General features: G+C 38.0%; 1 protein-coding gene across 2 annotated transcripts in view; it reads left to right on the top strand.

Annotated features, from left to right (window-relative positions):
* Window positions 1-24,654, top strand: part of TH1 (negative elongation factor complex member TH1) — a 142,283-nt gene that overhangs the window by 11,728 nt on the left and 105,901 nt on the right. For both annotated transcript variants that reach the window (XM_067147054.2, XM_067147053.2), the window contains 5 exons: window positions 2,118-2,219; window positions 2,347-2,462; window positions 8,506-8,615; window positions 8,731-8,840; window positions 13,533-13,640. In XM_067147054.2, the coding sequence (XP_067003155.1) occupies window positions 2,163-2,219; window positions 2,347-2,462; window positions 8,506-8,615; window positions 8,731-8,840; window positions 13,533-13,640 (501 nt within the window). In that variant the 5' untranslated portion in view covers window positions 2,118-2,162. The remainder of the gene's footprint in view (window positions 1-2,117; window positions 2,220-2,346; window positions 2,463-8,505; window positions 8,616-8,730; window positions 8,841-13,532; window positions 13,641-24,654) is intronic.

Genomic DNA, 24,654 nt, shown 5'->3' on the forward strand with positions numbered 1-24,654 from the left:
ATAGAAAAATTACTGGGTTAAACCTTGCTTACGTTTTGACTAGTAGGAGGACTATTTCCTCATCCCTTATTCTAGCAGCATATGAACAGTGTATGACACTCGATCGTCAACATATTTTATATTGATGGATCCCAGTGTCTGTTAAACTACAGATCCTTGGACATCTAGGAATAAACAGAGCTACTAAGCTGTCACTGCACATTTTGTAAATTAAGGCTTTGAAGTTTTAGTTCTGGAAGTGTAATAGGTTATGCAAAAATTTCTTGGAATAGTTAATGATGTGAGCAAAGAGCTGGTGGAAGAGGGATTGAAGGAAGCGGGATGGAATTATAGTACTGCTATATATGTACATATTGAGGTATGGGTAGGGGCTGCAAGAAGCAACAGGTATAGCGACTGTTCCTCCCATAAGTTGACCTAGAACTTGTATTATGCTACTTTTATATCCTAATACTCAACCTAATATTACAGTGTAACGGATACACTGGAACATGATACTATAAAGTAACCATTTGTCCCAGCCCTAGAACAGGATGAACATTGTTGTGCATTAAAACAAAGTTTTGTCCAATATAGGGAGCAAGAAGATTCTTCTCTATGTACTGGTGTGGATTTAGTGCCCTATTTTCAATGAACACCAGTTCAGTCCAGGCAGGAGAATTGATGCCCCACTCCTCCTCCACCCCATACCATGACAGAACCTCCTCCATAGCATTTCTTGCTGCGAAGATACAAGTGACCTAACACTCTCCATTTCTCCTCCACACTATTTCCGTTCCATCTGCAGAACTGAGATTGAACCTGGATTCATCAGTGAAGAGTACATTGTTCTAGTATCAAATTCTAAATTTTTTTTTTGAGCAAATGAAGACAGGCAAACTGATGCTGGCATGTCGAGTAGGGGTCAGTAAGAAATCTTCTTGAAGGCATATTTGCCTCTCTTGGTCTTGTTCTCTCTGTCCATGCACTAATGTTGACGTTGTGCACCTCCTCCAGATACCTTCTAGTTCGCAAGGTTGTAACATTGTGATCTCTTAATGCCTCTAGAGTTAAACATCGGTCATCTCTGGTTGATGTAGGCCTTGGATGACTTGATCCAGGCCATCTACACAAGTAGTCGTGTTCTTGATTGCACCTCATAGCTTGGTGCACACTTGTGGGTGATGTTCCCAGGACATTCAGAACATAATGGAAGCTGTGTCCATCATCAGTTAGTGCTACAACTCTCGCAGCATCCTACAGTAACTTGCATTCGCAGAACCTCATGAATAAATGAAAAGCTCATCTTCTTTTTATCAACATTAAACTTGTTGCCTCAGAAAGGTGCAGTGAATGATACCTTAAGAAATTACCAGTCTTTCCAAGTACCGTTTTAGAGCATTACATTTACATCCCTCCAAAAAATCCAAGTGTTACGCTTGTTTTGCATGTCATTGAAAATACTCTATTATCACATTTTACTTCTTTTTATTTTATTTTATAACTTCCCTACTTACAGGGTTACCACTAGAGCAAAGTATACTTTATTTTTCAATACACAACTTACCATCGCTGCTTAACAGGTTGTAAAAAATACTCTGTAAAAAATCCTGTCAGCATGGAATATGAAATGTCTTCACATACAGAACAAAAAGGAGTTAAGAAGCAAAAATTACACACACTATGCTATTGACTGTGTAAATGGTTTCTCAAAATTAATATTGAACCGCAGATGTTTTTCTATACCTAATGAAGTCCGACTCCCACCATCAAGCCTGTGACTGATATATTTTGTTTATATTAGGCTTATGCCAACTTTGAAAATCAAATTTCAAACAAATATTGCTATGTGGTGAATTCTGTCAATGATTTAGGAGTGGCCATTACATATAAAATGTTAGATTTTCATGAGATGATGTTCCTGAACTTCACTGACCCAAACAGTATTATGCTCATCTCTTTTTTTGTAAGAAATAGGTTCAAATATGGAATTTGGCATCCTTGGTGCTTCAAATACAAATACAAATTCAAATACAAACTATAGAAATGGTACAGAGTAAGTTTCTTCAGTACAAAATTATGGGAATCACCCCCAGACTTAGATATTTGAATTTAATTCTGGAATGCTTGAATTTTAGCTTGCTGAACATTTCCATAGTCTTTGAGCTGCTGGAGAGCCAACCATGGATGAAGAGTTTGAGGAAGGAAAGGGCTGGGATGGTGATGGAGTGGATGGAGAGGTAAGATTTTCATGGATCTTGTGGTTATACATTTTGTGGTAAATTTGAAGAAAATTCTCTAGTACCTGGTTTGTACCAATCAGTTATCTGTTCATAATGTTGTTACTTATATACCCTGTATCTCCAGTTTGAAGGAGGTGAGGATATGGTGGAGAACCCCCAGGAGGTCCTTAGGGAGTGTCTGGAGAAATTTAGTACTCCGGACTACATTATGGAGCCTGGGATCTTTGCACAGTTAAAGAGGTACTTATTATAGACTAATTTATTCTATTTGTAGGCCATGATTACATAGAACAAGTGCCAAATACTAACCAAACTTAGCAACCAAAATTAAACTGACAGGGATACCTTTTGATCTCCTCCCTGTCAATCTTTTCCCATCTTGGTGACTAACATTGGCACATAATGTAATTATTCTTTGTCTTTTTATTTTTGTAAAATGTATGCATTTATATCTTTGTATAAGGGTAAGGTTAAGGTTCTTAGACCTCTTTTACTTTTAACCACATACACGTTTCTTAAAGATTTTTATAGCATTACCTAAATATGGTGGTAACAAACTACACCTCCATAGTGAACTATGTGACCTTGCTGCAGTGGGGAGGCTTCCAATAAAAGTGGTAGCCAAGCAGAAGTTGCACCATATTTAATGGGTATGTGTTGAGAGACCAGACTAATGAATGGTTCATCGAAAGTGGGGCCGCTGCCTTTCAGAAGTTGCAAGGGCGGCAGTCTGGATGATTGGCTGATAATATAGATTGTAATAATATGGCTTAGCTACTTTGATACTGCTACACCGCTGAAAGAAACAGGAAACTTCAGCCATAACTAACTCCAGAGGACATGCAGCGCGCTCTGTATGAAATATTATTATTATTATTTTTTTAAACGTATTATGGCTTCTAGTGCCGGGAGTGTTCAAGTACATGTTCGGTTTGCTTGGTGCAGGTCTTTCTATTTGACGACGCCCATGGGAAACCTGCATGTTTGGATGTATTATGATGATGATGATGATGATGATGATGATGATGTAGGGAGAGGGTGAAACCCGGCCTTGGCATAGCCTACTGTTGAATAACACCAAGGGGTTTGATCTCAAGGCTTATTGCTGCCATCTGACATATGAATCACCATTAAGAGTGACATATGCCCTCATTCCATATGCACAATCCAGAGAGGTGAATCCAGACTTATGGCACTCAATCTGTACCACCATCTCTCCTACCCTGCTGGCCAACATCCTGATAGTGAAGTTTTTTCCCCACCAATGGGACTTGAACTGGCTTACCACGATAGACTTGATGCCTTAACGATAATGGCCACCAAGCGGGAACTATGAGTTAATGATGTACTGATGATGGCTTCATCCCGGGTAAAATATTCCAGAGGTAAAATAGTCCCCCCATTTGGATCTTTAGATGGGGGACCTACATGAGAGGAGGCATTCACCAGCAAGATAAATGCTGGCATTCAGCGAGTTGGAGTGTGTAATGTTAGAAGTATGAATTGTTGTTGTAGTAAGGTACAGAATCTGAAAAGTAAAATATATACACTTAAATTAGATCTAGTTGGTATAAGTGAAGTATGTTTGCAGGAAGAACAGGAGTTTTAGTCAGGCTACTGCAGAATTATCAATACAAAATCAAACAGGGGAAATGGAGGAGTTGGTTTAATAATGAATGAGAAAATAGGGCAGTGGGTAAGCTACTATGACCAGAATAGTGAACGGATTATTGTTTTCAATATAGACATCAAGCCAATGCCCACCACAGTAGTGCATGTCTATATGCCTACAAGTTCAGTTAATAATGAAGAAATTTAAATATATGAACAGAGAGAATATTCAGTATAATATGTAAAGGAGACTGGAGTCTAATTGTGATGGGACCTAGGAAGAGAAGGTAATCCAGTAGGAGAATTCAAACTGGGACAAAGGAATGAAAGAGGAAGTTGGATGGTAGAATGCATTCTGCACGGATTATAATTCAGTTCTTGCTAATACTTTTTTTTAATGCTATTTATTCAGAGCGTCGACCTAGAGGTCTTTTGCCCCTACTTTGCACCATATGTTGTGAACCTGCATGTATTTGGAAATTGCGGAAGTGTGAAGTGTTGAATGTGAGGAAAGAAACGTTAAGGACGACACAAACACCCAGTCCCCAGGCCAGGGATATTAATCATTTACAATTAAAAGCCCCTGACCCGGCCGGGAATCGAACCCGGGGCTGGCGGGTGACAGGCGGACGCGTTGCCCTCTACAGGCCACAATACCTTACAGAGACACCTACACATCATGAAAATCAGTCAAGATCCGAATCTTTATATATATATATATATACACACACACACCCAAATTCCTACATTAGAACATATTTGCATGGTAAATAAATAAAAACAATATCAGGTTAAAAAAACTGTCTTCGAGTTTCTGTGAGCGTTTTAGGGAATTTTAGCACTCTATCAAAGCACATATTTCTGTAGTATCGGTAAATTGTGCATCACAATCACATTCAAACTTGTCGTTTAATTCACCTATATAAATATTTGTCGCTGTGGTTATCATTTGTATTGCTATGTATAAAAAGTTCTAAACGTTCTAGTTCAGTTTTCGCAGTACAAGCAATTCCTTGGCCAGGAAAGTGCATGATAATATTATGGGCTGTTGTACGGACATTGGAAAGTGGATGATCCCTTAGCCACTTGAAATTGTCCTTGGTAGCGAACCATCTGGAATTACTGCTGCCGGTACATGCATCGTCATTTGTTGCTGGACACTCGAGCGGGGTATCTTCCTCACTGCTTGTACCCTCTTCAGATTCGGTTTGGTGTAATTCGTGTGTAAGTGTATCCTGTTCACTATCGTCACTATCACCGCTAACAATACTATCACTACTTTCATCCAACCACTGACTGATTTGAAAGTCATCTACTCGGCTGCATGCGCAGCAACGTTTCCTTTGCTTGGTCATTATCAGCACTGAAACAGCAATGCTTGTGCGGGCTACTGTTTCAGCCCAGACCACTTCTAATCCGTCTGGCGCCTAAATGCCGCGCCTATTCAAGCCGGAAACACACTCGCCAGTTAATTGCAACATTGAGAGGTAGCTATAGAGAGTATCAACATTCCTAGCAACGAATATACTCTGTACTAAAATGAAATAAATGACTGGACTACACCTGTAGCTCGCTCGGATATCTGAGGGTTAAAGAACAAGCAGCAGCATTATCATCATAAACACAGTGACTGGTCAGTTCATATATTGAGGATAAAAATAATGAGTGGTATGTATAAAAATGAGTATTTAGTATATACTCAACTTTTCTGAGCATATACTCCACTTCATGAGAATGTACTCATTAGCTGAGTACGTATTCAAGCCATGGAGGTGGTGTAGTATAAACTGACATTTTTAACAGCTTGAGAGTAGACTCTCATTTGTGGTATGAATAAAGGAGAGTGCCTTCTCATATTGATGAGTATATGCTTGGTCAGTTTTTAATAGGGGTTATATGCATCTTAAGTATTAGCATCTACTTATTTACTGCTCTTAAATGTGTGATATAAATTGCTGAGTTTATTAATAATGTGGTTGCTGATGGGACTGTTTCCAGGAAGAACATGGGTAGGTGAATTCTAAGAATTTTTAAAGTCTATGTCATTTTCAGAAATTGAATTTATTTGGACCGTGGAAACTGGAAGCATGAGGTGCTGTTTAGAATAACGTTAAATTAAAAGCATTTTTAAAACTGGTAGATCGCCTTGGATTTCAGTGTGGCATAGGGGACTTGATACACATCAAACCACTCTCTAAAAATATTGTTGAGGTTATGTGGGGTACTTCGTAACTAAAGCTGCAGTATGGGTTAAATTTCCTCAAACTAATACAAAACTTGCTGTTATAAAACAAGAGCCTCAGAAAGAGTATAATTTTCCAGCAGCATGGCCTACGTATTAGGGTGGTGAGTTCATAAACAAGGGTCCTTCTGGACCCTCATGATCACCCGGAATATCGGGCAGATGTTTCATTCGAAACATACATAGCCTACATAAGATACAATCCCCCAATGTATGGGGATGGTAGAATATCACCCACAGTATCCCCTGCCCTATTGTAAGAGGCAACTAAAAGGGGCTCCAGGGCTGTCAACTTGCAAGCGTGGTTTGGCGTAGTCTTGGCATTACTTCCACATACTTGTGCCAGGCACCTCACTTTCATCTATCCTATCCGACCTCCCTTGATCAACTCTTGTTCTTTTATGACCCTGGCAGTATTAGAGCACTTGAGGCCTAGGGAGTCTTTCGTTTTCATGCCCTTCAGATCTTTTCCATTTTTTCTCTCTGATTAGTGTTATATAGAGGATGGTTGCCTAGTTGTACTTCCTCTTAAAACAATAATCACCACCTCACCACATAAGTTTTGTTTTATTCTCACTTTCACAATATATATCCGCCGAGCAAGTTCACTTCGCAGTTTGGGTCTCATAGCTATCATCTTGGATTCAGGAGACAGGGATTCGATCCCAACTGTTGGCATCCGAGAAGGTGGTTTTCCATGGTTTATTTTATTACCTGGCATATGCTGGGATTGAACCTTGATCAAGACCATGGTCGTTTCCTTTCCAGTAGACCTTTCCTATCCCATCGTTGCCATCCTGTCTGTGCTGGTGCAAAGTAAAACAAGTGGCAATAAATATAATTTATTTATTTCTTCGTTCTTCCTGCTTGAAATTTGTTTTGAGTTAGGCATCCCAAAGCCTCGAACATGTCCTTCTGAGATTTATTAAAGAGGACAGCCTACAAATTTTGATGAATATTATACACAAACAAGAAAGGCAATGAAAGTATTAATGTGCCTGTAGGGTTAACGCTACACATTTGTTTCATTCTTATTTTCATTTTACTTTTATGCCTGTGTTATCATACATGTTTCTACCTTCTAATGCACATTGCTTGTTATTTGGTTTAAACTGACCCTAGAGCGACGGACCTTTGTCTGAGACTTAAAAGAACAGAAGAGAATATTCTCGTAAAATGTATATGGATGTTATTGGTGGAATATTTGCCGTTGTTTATGCATGTAGACAGAATGGAAATTGAAACTCCTGTAATTGAGGTTGTGTGTGTTGACAGCCGTTCGTAACATGAGTACTTCCTCAATTTCAAAGGATCCACATGGTAGTGCGCTTGAGTATCTACTACATCGAAGGAGACCATTCTTATTCTTACCCATTGGAGTACATACTACTTAGGCTGAGAATATACTTCTACTAAATGCTTATGCTGATGAGTATATACTTTGAGTAAGAACTCAGGGTTTATTCATACCACCCAATGGGAGGTTAGTGTGGGAAGAGGGAGCATTAAATAGGAAGTGAGGGCAAACATGAAAATGCCAAAGGACAGGGAGAAGAACAATCTACACATCAGTCCCAGTTCTTTTACATCAATTTCTTCTCAGCTCCCAATGAGGTCATTTCTGCTTCCTAACTTCATCAGGAGGGCAGGCTTTCAACACTCAGTCTATGGTTGTGAAGTGTGGGATAAGAAAAAGTGAAGGGACCAAAAAGATAAATCCAGGTGGTAAAAGATTAGATCAGTTCTGATATCAAGGGAGAAAAGGAATGCAGTTGGTCAGTATATGGAAAACTTATTAACTGAGGCATAAAAAAACAAAGTGAATGTTACTATATAATCTTAAATAAGAATAATGAAACTCTTCGTTTATAATATTTGATTTCATTCATCAACTATATGTACTCTGTCAGAATTTATGGTTGGCCATTTTAAACATGCTGTACGAAAATTATTACAAATGATGAAAAGTTCTTCCAACCCAGCCTGATACACACTTGATTTAGCACAAGACGAGTTTGTTCCCAACCACTTCATCATTTCTTGTTAAATCCGAAGCAAGAAGATACAGTAATACCGTACACTGTATTTAACTTTTTAATTAGCTTCCTCATGTTTTTCATAATTTTATCCATTTAAATTGTTTTAACATATTTTATAACTGTTTCAGATGTCTTTCCAATGTGTATAGTCGGCTGAAAATATCCTGGTTTGAAACATGTACCATAGCTTTTATATCTCTAAATTTACCACTTATTTTTAGTGTTTCAGTCTTTGGTGTATTGATAAGGTGGACCCACAAATATTTCTTTCAGAATTAATATTCAGGACAAAGTTAAGTTCATAACGTCTTGCTTCATGTTTTTCAAAATGATTATATCAGACAAGTGCTTCTATCAGTGTTCCCTGTATAATTCTGAGATGATTGCACAGGTACTTTCAAGCTGGGGGTAACCCGGAACAGGTTATCGAGCTGTTATCTCGTAACTACAATGCTGTGGCTCAGATGGCTAACCTTCTGGCAGAGTGGCTCATTTTGGGAGGTATGCATGTAATACCAAATTATTTTTTCTTTTTTTTATGAACTGGCTCCTGTTGGCTTTTATAAGTTTTATAAGTTGAGGCATTTTGACAAATGTTATATTTATCTTTTTCCAGGAGTCAAAGTTACAGATGTTCAAGCTATGGTTGAGAACCATTTGAAAGACATGATCCTGAAGACCTTTGATCCCAAGAAGGCTGATACAATTTTCACTGAGGAAGGAGAGGTAAAGTATTGACTGGTTGCCAGATATTCTATTTTCTTGTATAGTGAGTTATGGTTATTCTTCAGTACACAAATAAGGTTAGTCCAAAACATAAAACATATCATAATTGTCACTTTAATATTCAGCTTTTGCGAAGCGGTTGAGAAATGTGACACAAATCCACTTTTGCTATGGACAAGTGTGTTAACTTATTAAAAATCAGGCTGTGATTTATATCCTGGTAAAGTGAGTTGGCTGGGGCTTGTCTAATTAATTCATTTATTATTCATTCATTGTCATGTTCTAGAAGTCCTCTATATTCTAATGGCTTCTTCATCTGTGTGTAATTCCCATATCTGTTCCTCCTTGTGCTCCAGGCACTTTTTGCTAGGTTGACCTCTTTGTTTCTTCCTTAACATTTCATGTTCATTAAGGTAGCAGATTCCTTATCAATTATTTACGTAGCCTTTTGTTGAATGTTTTCAAAGAACTGGGAAATTTATCAAACATTTCCCTCGATAAATTCCTTACTCCTCGTCCTGTAAATGAATATTTGTCCCAATTTGTCCTCTAGAATTCCAGCTTTATCTTCATGTTATGATTTTCCTACTTTTAAAAGCTCCATTCAAGCTTATTCATCTACTAATATCATTCACGCCATTACCACTGACAGTTCGGAACATGTAAACGTTTCAATAGATTTATTAAAAACCACCATTCCAATACTCTACATGTATGTCATTTAATTGGAATGGTGGTTTTTAATAAATCTGTTTGAAACTTTTACATTCTGAACTCCAATACGGTTATCATTATGAGATTAAGTTTAGAACATGCCATTTAGTCAAGCATCCTGTCTCTTTACTCCTAAGTTTGCAACATTTTCATAACATTACCCCCTTTATTGGAAACTACCCAGAACAAATCGTGTTGCTTACCTTTGGATCTTTTCCAGTTGTCATAAGAAGTAGTCCTAGTGTGAGTCCCATACACTGGAACCATACTCTAATTGGGGTCTTATGAGAGACTTACGTGCTCTCTTCTTTTACATCCTGACTACAACCCTAAATACCCTCATAACCATGTAAAGAGGTCTGTAATCTTACTTTACGTCTCGTGAATGTGATTACCTGAATGAAGATAATTCCTTTTGTTAACTCTTTGTTACTTACAGTGATCCCAAGAGGTACTGTCACCCCATCAAAGGGACTATCAGTCCTGCTCGTTCTTTTCATTTTATGCCATATCTATGATGCTACTGCTTCATGGTTATCTTATCCTGTTTTCCTCATGTCCAACTTTCACTTCCCTAAACCAGTGTGCTCCATTCAAATGATTTTGCTAGATTTCCTAATCTCTGTGGTTGTGTAATGCCATTATTTGATTTCATTCTACACTGGTAGACCAAGTTGTTAGACCTATTGAAAATTAACTGACATGCATGTTTACACAAAACAGTATGTGTGCTTGTCTCATATGATTGCTAATGTTAAGTGAATGAACAAATATCGGAAATCCTAAAAGATAAACTTTTTACTAGTACTTTGTAAGACATGAAATTTTAGCTATTTAAAATAAGAATTTGTTCCTATTGCACATTGCCCCACCAGATCTGTGCTGTTTTCACACCATATTTTTAGAGTTCAAGAAGACCTCCAACACTCACAGCGATATGAAGGACAGACTTGAGTCTTGTGACCCTCCAATAAAAATGCAAGAGTGTTAACAAAGGATGGGTTCAGTCTAGTGACTAGTAGAAACCTCGATGGTCATAAGTGGCTCAAGATTAGTATAGCTCTGCAGCTGTGAGTTTGCATTTAAGAGATAGTGGGTTCGAACCTCACTGTCGGCAAACGTGAAGATGGTTTTCCGTGCTTTCCCATTTTTACACCAGGCCATTGCTGGGGTTGTAACTTAATAAATGCCACAGCTGCTTCCTTCCCACTCCTAGTCCTTTCATTCCCATCATCGCTGTAAGACCTATCTGTGCCAGTGTGATGTAAAGCAGCTTGTAAAAAAAAAAAAAAGTAGTGTAGCTGTTCAGTCCTAATTATAGGTATCTTACTAGCTTAGTGGCTCATTTAGGAAGTATGTGCTTTGCTCTCCCATGTAAGGAGTAATAATATGGCTCCAGACCCAGAAGTTTGATAGGAAAGATATTGAAGGACAGGATAAGAAATGAGAATATCGGGAAGGAAATCGGTGTGTAAAAGCTTTTTGATGGAGAGAAAGTAAATTACACTATATGGACTTGCTAACATATTCACTATGATATAATTTGTAAGATGCCTTATCCACTTTTGCAGGGACTGACAAAATTTAAACCAAGGCCCAGTTGCTTCTTTTGTCATAGTTGCTCTTCTATCCTATGGACGGTAAATAAATTAAGTATTTTTCTTCACCCTGCTTATATGCAGCCATGCGTACCGCATGTTTGTTATATCTTCTTTGAACGAAGGTTGAGTTGGAGCACTGGGAGAGCCTCGTTATGTTTCGAAGTGCGCATTGTGAGTTTTGATGGGTGTGTTCTGAAATAGACAAGAGCTATGGCTTACAAAGAAAGTTTGTAAACCGATACAGTATTGGAAATGATGTCATTAATGACTCGGGTGATGAATTTATATCAGTTAAAGGAAAAAGTGACAGCGACAGTGAATATGAAGAATTGCCTAAGAATGTATGTAGACCAACTTAGTCACCATTCACAGCTAATTCAGGACTAAATATTCTGATGATAATGAAACCATGAATTATCTTTCTGAAGATTTTTTCAAAAATGTTCCCAAAGTAACTAACTTACATGCCAGTTAGGTAATTGGCTCTTCACCTTACCCCTTCACCAAATACTCTCTTGTGCAGATATGGAAGCCAGTCGACATTCATAGCTAAAATTATTCTTGGGTTTAATGGTTGTGACAGGACTTACTAAAGAATGGGTTTTGAAACTGTATTGGACTGAGGACTCAATCTTGGAAACCCCACATTAAAGAGCGTGTCTTGGAACCAGTTTGAAAAGATTTTCCCTCTTTTTCTTTTCAGTGACTTCAGCCTCTTTGAGACTAGTTCTGGCAGATTGTACAAAATTCAACCTATACTGGAGGGACTATCAGACAAATTTTCATTAGTGTACACCTCTGAACAATAGGTTGCTCTACATGAAGGGATGTTAGCTGTAGATTCCACGTTTACAAACCTGGCAAACTAACTAAAGTGTGAAATTTTGGTACATATACAGGATGTACCAAAACTCGACGGCAGAAATTTAGGAATGGATTCCCCACATAGAGAGAAGAAAAAAAGGTTATGACAACATGGGTCTGGAAATGTATACTTCCCGATTTATTCAAACTTTATGACACAAATGAATTATAGTAATATTTACATGTCCTCATGCAATCATTCAATCGTCTCAACAACAGAGGTTCACCATTAACATTTGGGCAGGCATTGTTGGTGATTCCTTGTTGGGACCCTACGTTCTTCCGAATAGGCTTACTGGACAGAACAACACAAATTTCTTGTGTAATGCATTGCCTGATTACTTGGAAGACATGCCACTTGCATCCCGTCGACAAATGTTTTTCATGCATGATGTTTCTCCTGCACATTTCAGTTCTGCTGCCCGCAGGTACCTTAATACCTCTTTTTCTGAGCACTGGATAGGTAGAGGAGGACCGATTGCTTGGCCACCACCACGCTTTCCTGACTTGAACCCTCTGGACTTTTACCTGTGGGGACACGTTAAGTCTCTCGTGTACACGGCTCCTATTCCTGAAGAAGCAACTTTACAGTATGCGAGTGCATTGTGACAACCTTTCAGGCAGTACGCACTACACCAGGCATTTCTGATCGCGTGTTTAACTCCATGCGACAACAAGCGGGGGCTTGTATTCAAGCTGAAGGTCGTCACTTTGAACATTTCCTCTGATACGTGTTCAAGGTGTTTCAGCTGCCATTACAGACGTACGGTGTAAAGGACTTAAAGGAACAGCAAAAGACTTTTGAGAACACAGGTTTCCATTGGAAGCTATAGTGTAAAGGTAGTTCTACCCAACTGCAAAAGAACACTATGATGTATAACTTTTCAGTCCTTACAGAAAAGTCATGAGTCAATGACTCGAGACATTTGTGCAGTGAATGGCTGATAGGAGAGGTGTGAAACATGTTTTTGCATAGAATTTTGACTCGCATTTCACATTTCTCCTGATTGTGGAGCTCCTGTCCAGACCATCGATCACATCTTCCCTTGGATTTCCTTCTACTCCTACCAGAGATCACGTAAAGACTTGGTAGTGGCTACGCAGTTTGGGCCATTCAGCTGTGAGCTTGGAAGGTGAGACAGTATGAACCCCACTGTTTGAAGATGGTTTTCCATGGTTTCTCATTTTTACACCAATCAAATGCTTGGAGCTGTATCTTAATTAAGGTTTTGGTAGCTTCCTTCACAGTCCTAGCCTTGTCCTATCCCAGTGTCACTGTAAGACCTGTCTATATTGGTGCGATGTAAAACAAATAGAAAAAAGTAACTTGGTTGATGTTCCTGGCTAATTAATCCAGTGGTTCAATGTGTTACATGAAAACTTATAAAAATCTATGCCTTATGCAGAGATTGTGAAAAGCATATTTCTTTGTTAATGTTTTGAATGAACCCTTGCTGAAGTAATTTAGCTTTTAGCCTATAGCATATTTTTCACATTTCAACGTGTTTTCCAGACCCCTGCTTGGCTGACAGAAATGATTGAACATCCCACGTGGCGATCTCTTATCTACCGCCTTGCTGAAGAGTACCCCGACTGCCTCATGCTCAATTTCACCATCAAGGTAATTTGCAAACTAAATATCAGCCTTTTCAGGGAATTTCTTTTATGGTTTTTAAATTTATAAGCAGTCTAACCCATGCTGAGATATTGTTGTTGGTAATTCTCTATTCTCCTCACTGTACCTAGTTGGAATTTTGGAGAAATAATAGGGGAGCCTCTCCCAGTATCGGTCACCTAATAATTTTCCTTCATTGTTCAAAAATAGAATGGTCAGCAATAAATCTGATCAAGTTAAAAGAGGCCTGATACAGTATTGTTACAATTGCCTTGAGTAGACATGAAGAAAATGAGTGTGCATGTCCATTACAACAATAGAATTCTTACAAAACCTCACATTACAAAAAATGTTTCCCAGTACCGGCCAGCCAGACACTTTCTCTTATTATTTAAAAATGAGGAATGGATACTTTACAAATACACATTTAAACTTCAATGAAACATTACAAAACTTTAATTAACAATACAAATACATAAAGCAAATTTTACACGATAAATAATCCTACATATCAAAGTATGAAAAGTTCAAATAAGATATTTAAAAATTTCAGTGGAATACAGAAAAAATGTTCTAAATACAATGATCACATTTGTAAAAGTCAATGTTCTCTTGATCTGCACATTGAAGATGTCCCCAACCCTGACAAGAAACACACTGAACCCAAGCTTCGTCCGTTGTTTCCAGGCAAATGATGCATTCTGTTTCTCGATCGCCTGATTGCCCTGTGCCATTCTGCTTTGTCTTGGACTCGAAGTTAAGTCTCTTCGCAGCTCTACTGTTTTTTGTTTTTTTTACTCTTGAAAACACTTTTGTATCTCTGATTTTCTTTCTTTCATTAGCTTTCTCCCTTTTTTCTTTCAATCTCTGGTCTTTTCCTTCCAACATTTTCTTATACGGAGTGGATGTTAGAATTTCACTCTTTTCACTTCTCCTCTTTCTTATGGTAATTTTCCTTTCTGTCAAATCTGATTGTGGGGATATTTCTTCTGCAATCTTCAGAATTCTTGTGATGTAGAAGGCATTTCAACTCTGGAAGAAGAAGTAGCTTCTGCAGGAAGATCTTCTTTTTGAGCATCAATTCTTTTTCCCATCTGTGGAGTCACTTCGCCACCAGTTCTTATTACTCTTACTCTACCTCCCAATGTGTTTCTTGGAACAGAATACTGCGTTGAAGCTTCCCTGACGCTTAATTTTCCGTCCATAACCATCTGAATTGCCTCTTTCATGTTTTCCGGTAACCATTTCATTTTAGATTTGCCTTCCATTATCGATAAAATAGTTCTGGAAAGCAAGAAAATCCTATATTGTAATCATATGATAAATTAATTTTATGGCTGGTACTGGGCAATATACACGGCAACATATATATATTTTAAATTTAATCACAAGTCTACCAATAACGCTGTTACGATTACTATCTATCTTACTACAAATAAAAAATAAATATGAATAAATAGAGATCAAATCACCAGAGATTGGTACACAAAGACTGAAAGTTTACCAAGTACAGACTGAAAACGAAATGACAACTTCTCATCACAACAGTTCTCAAGCAAATGAACACTGGCGCGAGGGATTCTGAAGGGCATCCCTTTGTCATTGTATCTAAGTAGCAGACACAGTAAACATCTGCCATCTAGCTGCGTTTCTGAAAAACACGTGGCGGTCGGTACTGGGAAATGGCCGGTACTGGGAGAGGCTCCCCTAATATCCCTTTCAGTACCAACACAGATACATGAATGCTTGGAAATGTTGCGAGATGTAATTGATGTAATTGAAGCTTTATTTAACTTGATGTAATTCTTTCTGCTTTCACCAAATAGTACTGTTGGTTTCTTTAACAGCAGGAACTTTGAGCTTCCTAGTTTGACCACTTACAAGTATCTAATGTACCGTATTTACTTGCATATCGGCCGCACCCCTAATTTCTGACCAAATATTCGGCTAAATTTCTGCACTGATTAAGAGCTGCACATCCAATGTGGGCTTGTCGCAAGAATGCAAGTCTGCAGTAACAAATGGAAAGGGTGCTGCTGCGCATGCAGTCTGACCTCAACTATTGTGGAGTTTGTTAGTAAATATTTGTCATGGGGAAAGTTCACAGTTACACGGTTTCATTCAAGCTGAAAGTGGTGAAAATCATGGGGTAAAAATGATAACAGAGCAGTGGGCTGTGAGTTTTCTGTTCACAAAGAACCAAGTGAAAAATTGGAGAAAGCAGCAAGTGGCATTTCATGGCTTTAAACAGGGGAAGTTCCCAGGTGTTGAGGAAGCATTACTGGAATGGGCGAGAGAGATACAGAACAGTGGTTGCAGTGTTTATCACAAAATATTACAACTAAAAGCATGGAAAATTGCATGATTCCACGATATTCTGGAAACTTATTCAAGGGAAGTCCAGGGTGGGTTACTTGGTTTATGCAGCGTAATAACCAGTTTTGTGGCGGAAAACATCTTTGAGCAAAAAACAGCCTAACGACTGCTCTGATAAAATTACGAAGTTTCATACGCATGTGATCAGATTTAGGCAGCAGAACTCTTATCTCCTCTCGCAGATCGGTACTGCTGACCAAACCCCTGTGTATTTTGACATGCAAGGAACACTACTATTTCTGAGAAAGGAGTGGCAAATTTTATAATTAAAACTACCGGCAACAAAAAATTATGTGTATGATGATGTTGGCCATTACTGTTGACGGCCGTAAACTACCTCTGTACGTTATATTTAAATGCAGAACATTACTGAAAAATATAACAAAAGTAAAACTAGCCACTCTGCTGGTGATTCCGAGTAAATAATCGTAAGCAGGGATTTTTAATTACATATTTCTGTATGCTTATTATGTATTTTTTCTCTCAGGTTTTTTAAGGTAAACAATATAGCCCCTCTGCAAGTGAAAGGCTTTCTGTGTTGGTAAATTATGAACGGAATATAAACTAATAAATAGCTTCTGTGTACTGTTTCAATCTTTCTTTGTGTTTTATTTGTTTATAAATACGTTAATATCTTTTGAGTGTATCTGATAAAATATTTTGTGAGATAAGTTGAACAACAGATGCAACAATACTCATTTCGTACAGTATGTATGGCCATGTTATGAATTATTTTTGTGTTTTGTTGACAATGCCGTATTAACATGTGATAATCGTAAATGTGTTACGAATGACAACTCGGCACGGGAATGGAATCGAGCTCCAGTGGCCTTCACGACAACACGGTAAAATTACATAAAATCAGCTTCATGGTCCGTATCGCACTTCAATAGATTCACAATTAAGTATTCTTAATTTTAAGGACACTTCCTCTAAAGCATTACTTTGTCAATTTTATACATTTTTCATCTAAACAGTGTTATGTGGCTGAAGATGTTGATAATATACGAAACATGTACCACTTTTGACCATTAAAAATTGCCTTAAGCAATCATTGTATCGACTAGGTGGAAAATAAATACTTAATTGTGAACACGGTAAAAAGCGAAGGATGAATCGCAGCTCATCAGGCTGACTACAAATTTGACATCATATTTGCAGTTTAGAAAAATAAATCTGTGATAGAAGTTTTTTTACTTCCTCTGCTCATCACCATTGTCTTGCTCTTCTCCATGTTAATCGTCAATCCCCGTTGTTAAATCCGTATATTCAGTACATTCAGCTGTTGTACTGTCTCCTCAAATCACATCATCGTCTGCAAATATTAATTCTTTCCCCTCTATAATCTCCTTCTGCATCAAGGCAGTAAGATTTTTTTAGAACTCACAAGTGGTTGATGAACATTTCCTTGTCCTGGACTAAGTGACTCTCTTTGGTCCGTTCTTCTTTATATAATGATTACATCTGTCTCTGCTATCCCACTTCTTCAATCAAATCAAATCACTGCTGATCTGCATTTAGGGCAGTCGCCCAGGTGCAAATTACATATGATTTTTTCCCTAGCCTTTTCTTAAATGATTGCAAAGAAATTGGAAATTTATTGAACATCTCCCTTGGTAAGTTATTCTAATCCCTAACTCTCCTTCCTATAAATGAATATTTGCCCCAATTTGTCCTCCTGAATTCTAGCTTTATCTTCATATTGTGATCTTTCCTACTTTTAGAGACACCACTCAAACTTATTCGTCTACTGATGTCATGCCACGCCATAATGAGAAAACGAACAGAACTACACTGCCGATCTAACAGTCCAAAGTTCCAGAGGTGGAATGACCAGGGCGCAGACACCTGTGAGCCGTGAACACTATTTAATTTCGGTGGGGGGGGAAATCTATTCCCTTCTACTCATCTGTTTAATAGGAGTATGTGATGAGTTGGAAAATCTCATTTCACTACACTGGCAGGGGAAAAAACTATCTGACTTGGAGGCAGATTTTCCCTCCAAGCTGGAGGAGAAACTCCCTCTTTGTTGCTTATTTGGAATAAAATGAATGTAGAATTTAATAAAAGTGAAGAGGAAGAAGCTTTTCTTCTAGAAACGGCTCTTTTCAGGATTGAATTTCGAGTTATTTGGTGAATTGTGGTGCTATAATTTAGAATAGGTCAAATATGTAATTCTAGACCAGGTCATAAGTGAGCCTCTGCCTTTAATCCGTTAAGTGCGCACAATGATCATTCCAATCAGTGCGTCAGAGTAGGGATCGAATAGCTGGAATACTATGATGAACTAGTTAGAAAAACTACAGAAAGCAGTGTGTTACGTACCAGCAGTGTCAAAAAATGTATGAACCAGAGGATTGGCATGCTAAAGAAGAAAGATATCTAACCCTCCAGCTATTTCCCACCAATATGCAGACAGGCTGTTATACTCGGTACGCAGCAATAATCCCATCTATCGGAGATGAGTGGCAGCATAAGAGACAAAGAATATCCCAACAAACAGTGGTCAATATAATGTTATTGTTGATCAATTTTATGACCTTTCGATATTGTAGGCCTTCACATTTAGTTTTCTTCCGACTCTGAAGTACCATTCTTATCATAGTCAGTACGGTACCGAATAAGACATAAATGGTCGGAAATTGTATTCTCTATAACTTTTGTTATGGGGTATTTTGGATAGGGCCAATAACATAGGTATTTAAAAATTAAATTTTAGGAGCTCTCTCCTAAACTACCATTTCATCCAGGGTGAATAAAATTGTTTATAGCTTAGACTGTAGTTTCTTATTCCCCAACTCTACATACCGATGTTCATTAAATTATGTTAACCCATTTTCTCCATGGCTCGGCGTTGATATGGACTTAGCAACAAAGTACAAATTCATGAATATCTCTGTTATCATAGCTAGTACGGTAAATTTATAAGACATAAATGACCGGAAATTTAATTCTATATAAGTTATGTAGTATTTATCGATATTACCACTAGTAACTTAAATATTTGAGAATTAAATTTTAGGCCTTCCCCTAAACTACCATTTCAGTCAGGGTGAATAAAATGATTTATAGCCTAGATTTTAGTGGCCCATTTCCCCAACTTTACATGCCAATTTTCATTAAATTCTCTTCATCTGTTTTCTTGTGATGCACATATGTACGTACTTACATACAGAGATTACAAAAAATTAAAAACTGCATTTCCTTGTTACTGTAGACACGGCTGACACAGAAATACCATTCTTTTTAAATTCTGAACAATGAACAGACAAAACTCTTATTTTATAAGGAACGTTTTAAGGAACAGATCAGATGTAAGGCTTTTCAGGCGTTTGCTCTATTAACCAGCGTTTCGTCTTAGGTCTGACACTAGACTTATCAGAGTGGGATGTGTCAGACCCTACCCACTGACGCTGGAGTGTATGGAGGTGAACTTTTCAGAAGCCCTATATAAGAGGCACAGTCTGATAACTGCATACAGGAGATAAAACTCCACAATGGAATTATTGCCCGCCTAGACGCCGTAATATCACGCAACAGGCAGTGTGTGGAGAAACAGAATCCACGAACACTGGCGATGCAGACAGTTAACGAAAAAGCGTGGTTCATATAATCAATTCGTAGGTACCAAACAATATTGTCATTGCCGATGAAACTGCATTGCTTTCTTTTAATGCCGAGCCCAAACAGAAAGTGCCAGCCGGGAAATCGTACGAGGGTGAGGGTCATTGTACTGTGTTACAATGCACACGGAAGCGAGAGAATTCCTTCCCTCGTCATAGGGAAGTTCGATAAGCCACAATGTTTTTAAGGGCATCAGGCTCTTTCCGTGCATGTGCAAGGCATCTAAAAATGCAAATGGTAGAGTAATCCAAAAAATAATGCATTTGCACAGGGGAACCAGCATAATTTATCCTCGTCTTTGAATCATGTGATTCTTTTTCTTTCGTTGCGTGAGGTTATGTTTGTCAGTGATTTATCCAAGTGCATTATTTGAACATTTAAATGCACCTTGTTGGATACATTTTGGAAATAGTCTTTTCCATGGCATTTGAAAGATTTAAACTGTGAATCAAGGTGATTGCATGCATTAATGGATCTTAGAATACTTTATGACGCCCCAAGTGTTTACATTTCTGAAGTACGAGAGAAGTGCCATGCCATGATCCTTCACAGAAAGAAGTGAGAGACTTTCTCCCCTCATCATAGGAAAGTTTGATTAGCCACGATGTTTTAAGGGCATCGGGTACTTTCTGTGCAAGTACAGGGCATCTAAAATGCATACAGTACAGTAATCCAGTGATTAAAGCAATTGCACATGGGAGCCAGCATAGAATTCTCTTCATCTTTGAATCGTGTTGTTTTGTTTGTTTGTTTGTTTGTTTCTTTCTTTCTTTATTTCGTTGCGAGAGGTTATGTTTGTCAGTGAGTTATCCAAATGCATTATTTGAATACTCTAAATGCACCTTCTTAAATGTATCTTGGAATTTTTTTTTTTTTTTTTTTTTTTTTTTTTTCTCCATGGCATTTGACAGGTTTAAACTGGGAATCAAGGTTAACTGCATACAGTAACGCGCCTTAGAATATTTTGTAACGCGGCAAGGGTTGGCACTTCTGAATTACAAATTGGCGGTTAATTCGATGTCCGATTTTTGAGTCCCAATGACTTCGAATTAACGAGGTTTTACTGTGTAGAGACCACTGGCAGGTTAATAGTGTTACATATTTGCAACAACAGATGTCCGAGGCCCATATCTTGTACCCGTTGATTTTGTGGTCAAAATAACATTCATAAGCTCTTCTAACTATGTATGTTGGGTATTCAGCCCGAAGGCTGGTCTGATCCTTCACAGCTCCACCATAGGCTATCATAGACAGCCTAGGTGTCACTGAGGAGGCATACTAGGGAAATCAGGAGTGAGATAGTTTCCCGTTGCTTTCCACACCGAGCCCTCTTCTAATTAGAGAAATAAAATTTTGCTTCTGTGCTTTAAAAGTGAGCTCACCACACATGTTACAGAAGTTGTTTCTATCATTAAGCCACTTTCAAGACAAGTTCCTTTGCACTATTATGCATCCATATACAGTAGAAGTCCGTTATAGCGAGAATTCATAACAGCGAAAAAATTACTCGCTATAATGGATTGTCGTTATATGCGATTTTTGTATAAAAGTCAGAAAACCCCCCATGCACATTAAAATCGGTATGAAACGACAATCAGTTTGTTCAAAACTTGCGTTTCCACAGATGATATCCAAACTACGCCTTGTTTGTTATTTTTCGTAATCCGATACTACGTGAAAGTGTATGTTTAAATTCATTCTGAAAAAATATAGTACCGTATTTCTCCGAATCCAAGATGAACCCCACTTTTTCCTTCATAAGTTTAAATCAGGCTCAAAAACAACTTTGTAAAATCACATGAATGCCTTGTTGTACAGTAGGCCTACACATTTTTAGACTGTTCTTAGACGCCAAACATAGACTTACGTCATGCCGTAATTTTTTTTTTTTTGGCCACAATTATTCTTTATTTCCGCGGGTGTAAAGACCATTAACTTAACATTGGCATCATAATACCGAAGAGAACCCATTGAAAATTTTCCGGCAATACCTATTCCATGCGTCTCTACAATACAACGATCCATCAGGAAATTATTTTTGCTGTCTATAAAACTGTTACTTTTACGCAGCATCAGCTATAACCGGCTACTGTTACACGCACGTTTCGCTTGCCGGGTTCGGCCAAATTCAGCGGCTAGCGATGTATAGTCAAGTCAACAAACGAGTTTATTGCGCCATGGTATGGACATTCCGCCCTTGCGTTTTTCATGCACATACCTCACAATTTCATCTTCGACTTCTTTAAAGCACCCTTGTTGCGGACCACTGAATGCATTTTTTGTACAGTACCAGTACGCACATTTTTTTTTAGCTCTTTGTCTTCACGCTAACGCCAAATATTGGCTTTAGTTAGGCCTATGCTGTATTTTCTTGTGGCAGCACCTTTATTCTACATTTCCAAGTCTTTAATAACCATTAACTTTAAATTGGCATCAAAATATCGACGAGAACCCGTTGAAAATTTGCCGGCAATACCTTTTCCACGTAGGCCTATCTTTATAATATGACTATCCATCACGAAAATATTCCTGCTGTCTGTTAATCTTAATTTTACTAAGCGCCATGTACAATAACTCTGCCACTGAGTAGCCATGGCTTTTCTAAGAATTCAAAGGGTCGCATGTTTTGATGCCATTCTGCAGATTTGAGAAACACACAGGCACTGTACAACCGGATGTCGCGGCTAGCGATGTATAGTAAAGAGGCGGTCGTTTGTCAACGATTTCTGTGTGCGTGTGAAAAGAAGCAGCATGGTTACCGCAGTAGTTGCCGGTGGTATCCATTAACTTACTGTTAGGCCGCGAATGCAACAACCCTTCAGTTTTCGCATGAGATTCTGAGAAAAACAGTCTTGGATTCGGAGAAATACGATTTCACTCCAGAGATTTCTGTGGCAAACACCTCAGCTTTCTTCTTCAAACAGCGTCACCTAACCTAACTGTATATGTATCATGAAAACATATTTGAAACGCATGTAGAGAAATAACCTCCTCGCGAAAAATTTACATGTAAATAGCCTTAACTAGACGCGAGAAGATATGAAATATCCTCTGAAATCAGTGATGTACTATGCCATACCTTGAGGTATATCACATTCTTACTTAATTTTTGTATATAACATTAAGATATCGTTTACTTCAGTCTTTATTTTTAACGAGTTAACAACTGCTATCGGCCACGTTATTTGCTCATTTATTACAAAAATGTGTTATCCTCTTTCATTTCGCATTTTCTTTAGAGAACAGCAGTCGACGGATATTACTAATCAACTCCAACATCGCCTTTGAATGTCAACGAGAGAGCTCGCAAATGCACAAAGTGAGAAAAATATACTGTACCGAAGATGATCGATCGCATTTTGTTGCAAACGTTTCAGTTTTCTTATTCAAACAGCGTCACTTATCTAACTTAACCGTGCTATACGTATGATGAAAACACACTTCAAGCGCCAGTAGAGAAATTATAACTTTCTCGCTATAAATTTTCGTAATAGCCTTTCCGTAACTTAACCAGACGTGACAAAATATAAACTAACCTCTGAAATCAATTAAGCACTCTGCCATATCTCGAGGTGTATCCCATTCTTCAAATCAAATCATATTCTCTTTATTTGCAAATGAGGTGTCTACCTCGGTGGCAAATGGTACACTAAAATACATTATTGTCAAGCACTGAATATTAAATTAACAAGAGAAGAAAATTTTCCTATAATACGATATTATACAATTTACGCTAACAATTTTTTCTATTAAACACACAGCTCATCCTTAATAAATTTATATTGTTTACAAAATTCTACTTGTAATATCTCCTGTACTACTTACAAATATAGTCAACTGATATACAGTATGTGGAATTACTTCAAATGATACTATACAACTGGTATAAGATTAAAATTTACATTGCATTATGTACTTATTTATTATTATTATTATTAGTTTTTTTTTTACCCATTCTGGAACCTAAGTAGCATAACGACCTGCTGCGTCTTAACCAGAGCCCCTTTTGCCACCACTTTTCAGAGTTCCTGAAGGCCCTAAACAGCTACCGTAGCGGTCCCAGTGCCCTCGAAGTCCCCACTGTACTTCACCCCTACAGGCAGTCCCCTACTTTGGCTGTCCAAACTCCTTAGACCAGGGGATGGAATTAATTTATTCACACACATTTCTTATTTACATTAACCTGCACTGGTTGAATGCCCTCTAACATTTCATTTATTTTCTCTGTTGCTGTTTATTCTCTTCTTGAATATCTGTACAGATTTTGGAAAAGGATCAAACACAACCCCTGGTAAACTGTTCCACTCCTTCACACCCTTCCCAATGAATGAAAATTTACCCCATTCGCTTCTGCTAAAATTCCTTCTAATTTTATATTTGTGGTCAGTCCTGCCAATATAATTATTTTCCAACTGAAGCCTCTCACGGATATCTCCCCATGTTTCTTCCCCTGTATAGGCTCTATATAATCCTGTAAGTCTAGTTTTCTCCCTTCTCTCACTTAAAGTTTCCCACCCAAGTTCCTTTAACATTTCTGATACACTACTCTTTCTCCTGAAATCCCCTGTTACAAATCTTGGTGCTTTCCTCTGCACACTATCTATTTCTTTTATTAGGTATTCTTGGTGAGGATCCCAAACACTGTTTGCATATTCCAATAATGGACGAACCATACTCAAGTAACTTTTTTCTTTTAACTCTTTGTTGCATCCTTTAAGTAGCCTCTTTATGACATGTAACGATCTGTATGCTTTCCCAATAATGTCATCAACATGACCCTTCCAGTGCAAATTACATTCAAATCTCACACCTAAGTATTTGCTCTTGCCACTTTTGGGATAACTACCTCATTCAAAGTATATTCAAATTCAGTTTTAAAGCTCCTGTTTGTAAAAGTGGTAAAAAAATTGATTTGCCTCCATTAACCTTCATATTATTTTCTTCAACCCATTGTTGGGTTCTTTCAAGGTCCCTTTGTAATTCTGAACAAACCTCAATGTTGTTTATTTCCCTATAAACA

Source organism: Anabrus simplex, chromosome 5, assembly GCF_040414725.1.
Source record: "Anabrus simplex isolate iqAnaSimp1 chromosome 5, ASM4041472v1, whole genome shotgun sequence".
Classification (NCBI taxonomy): domain Eukaryota; kingdom Metazoa; phylum Arthropoda; class Insecta; order Orthoptera; family Tettigoniidae; genus Anabrus; species Anabrus simplex.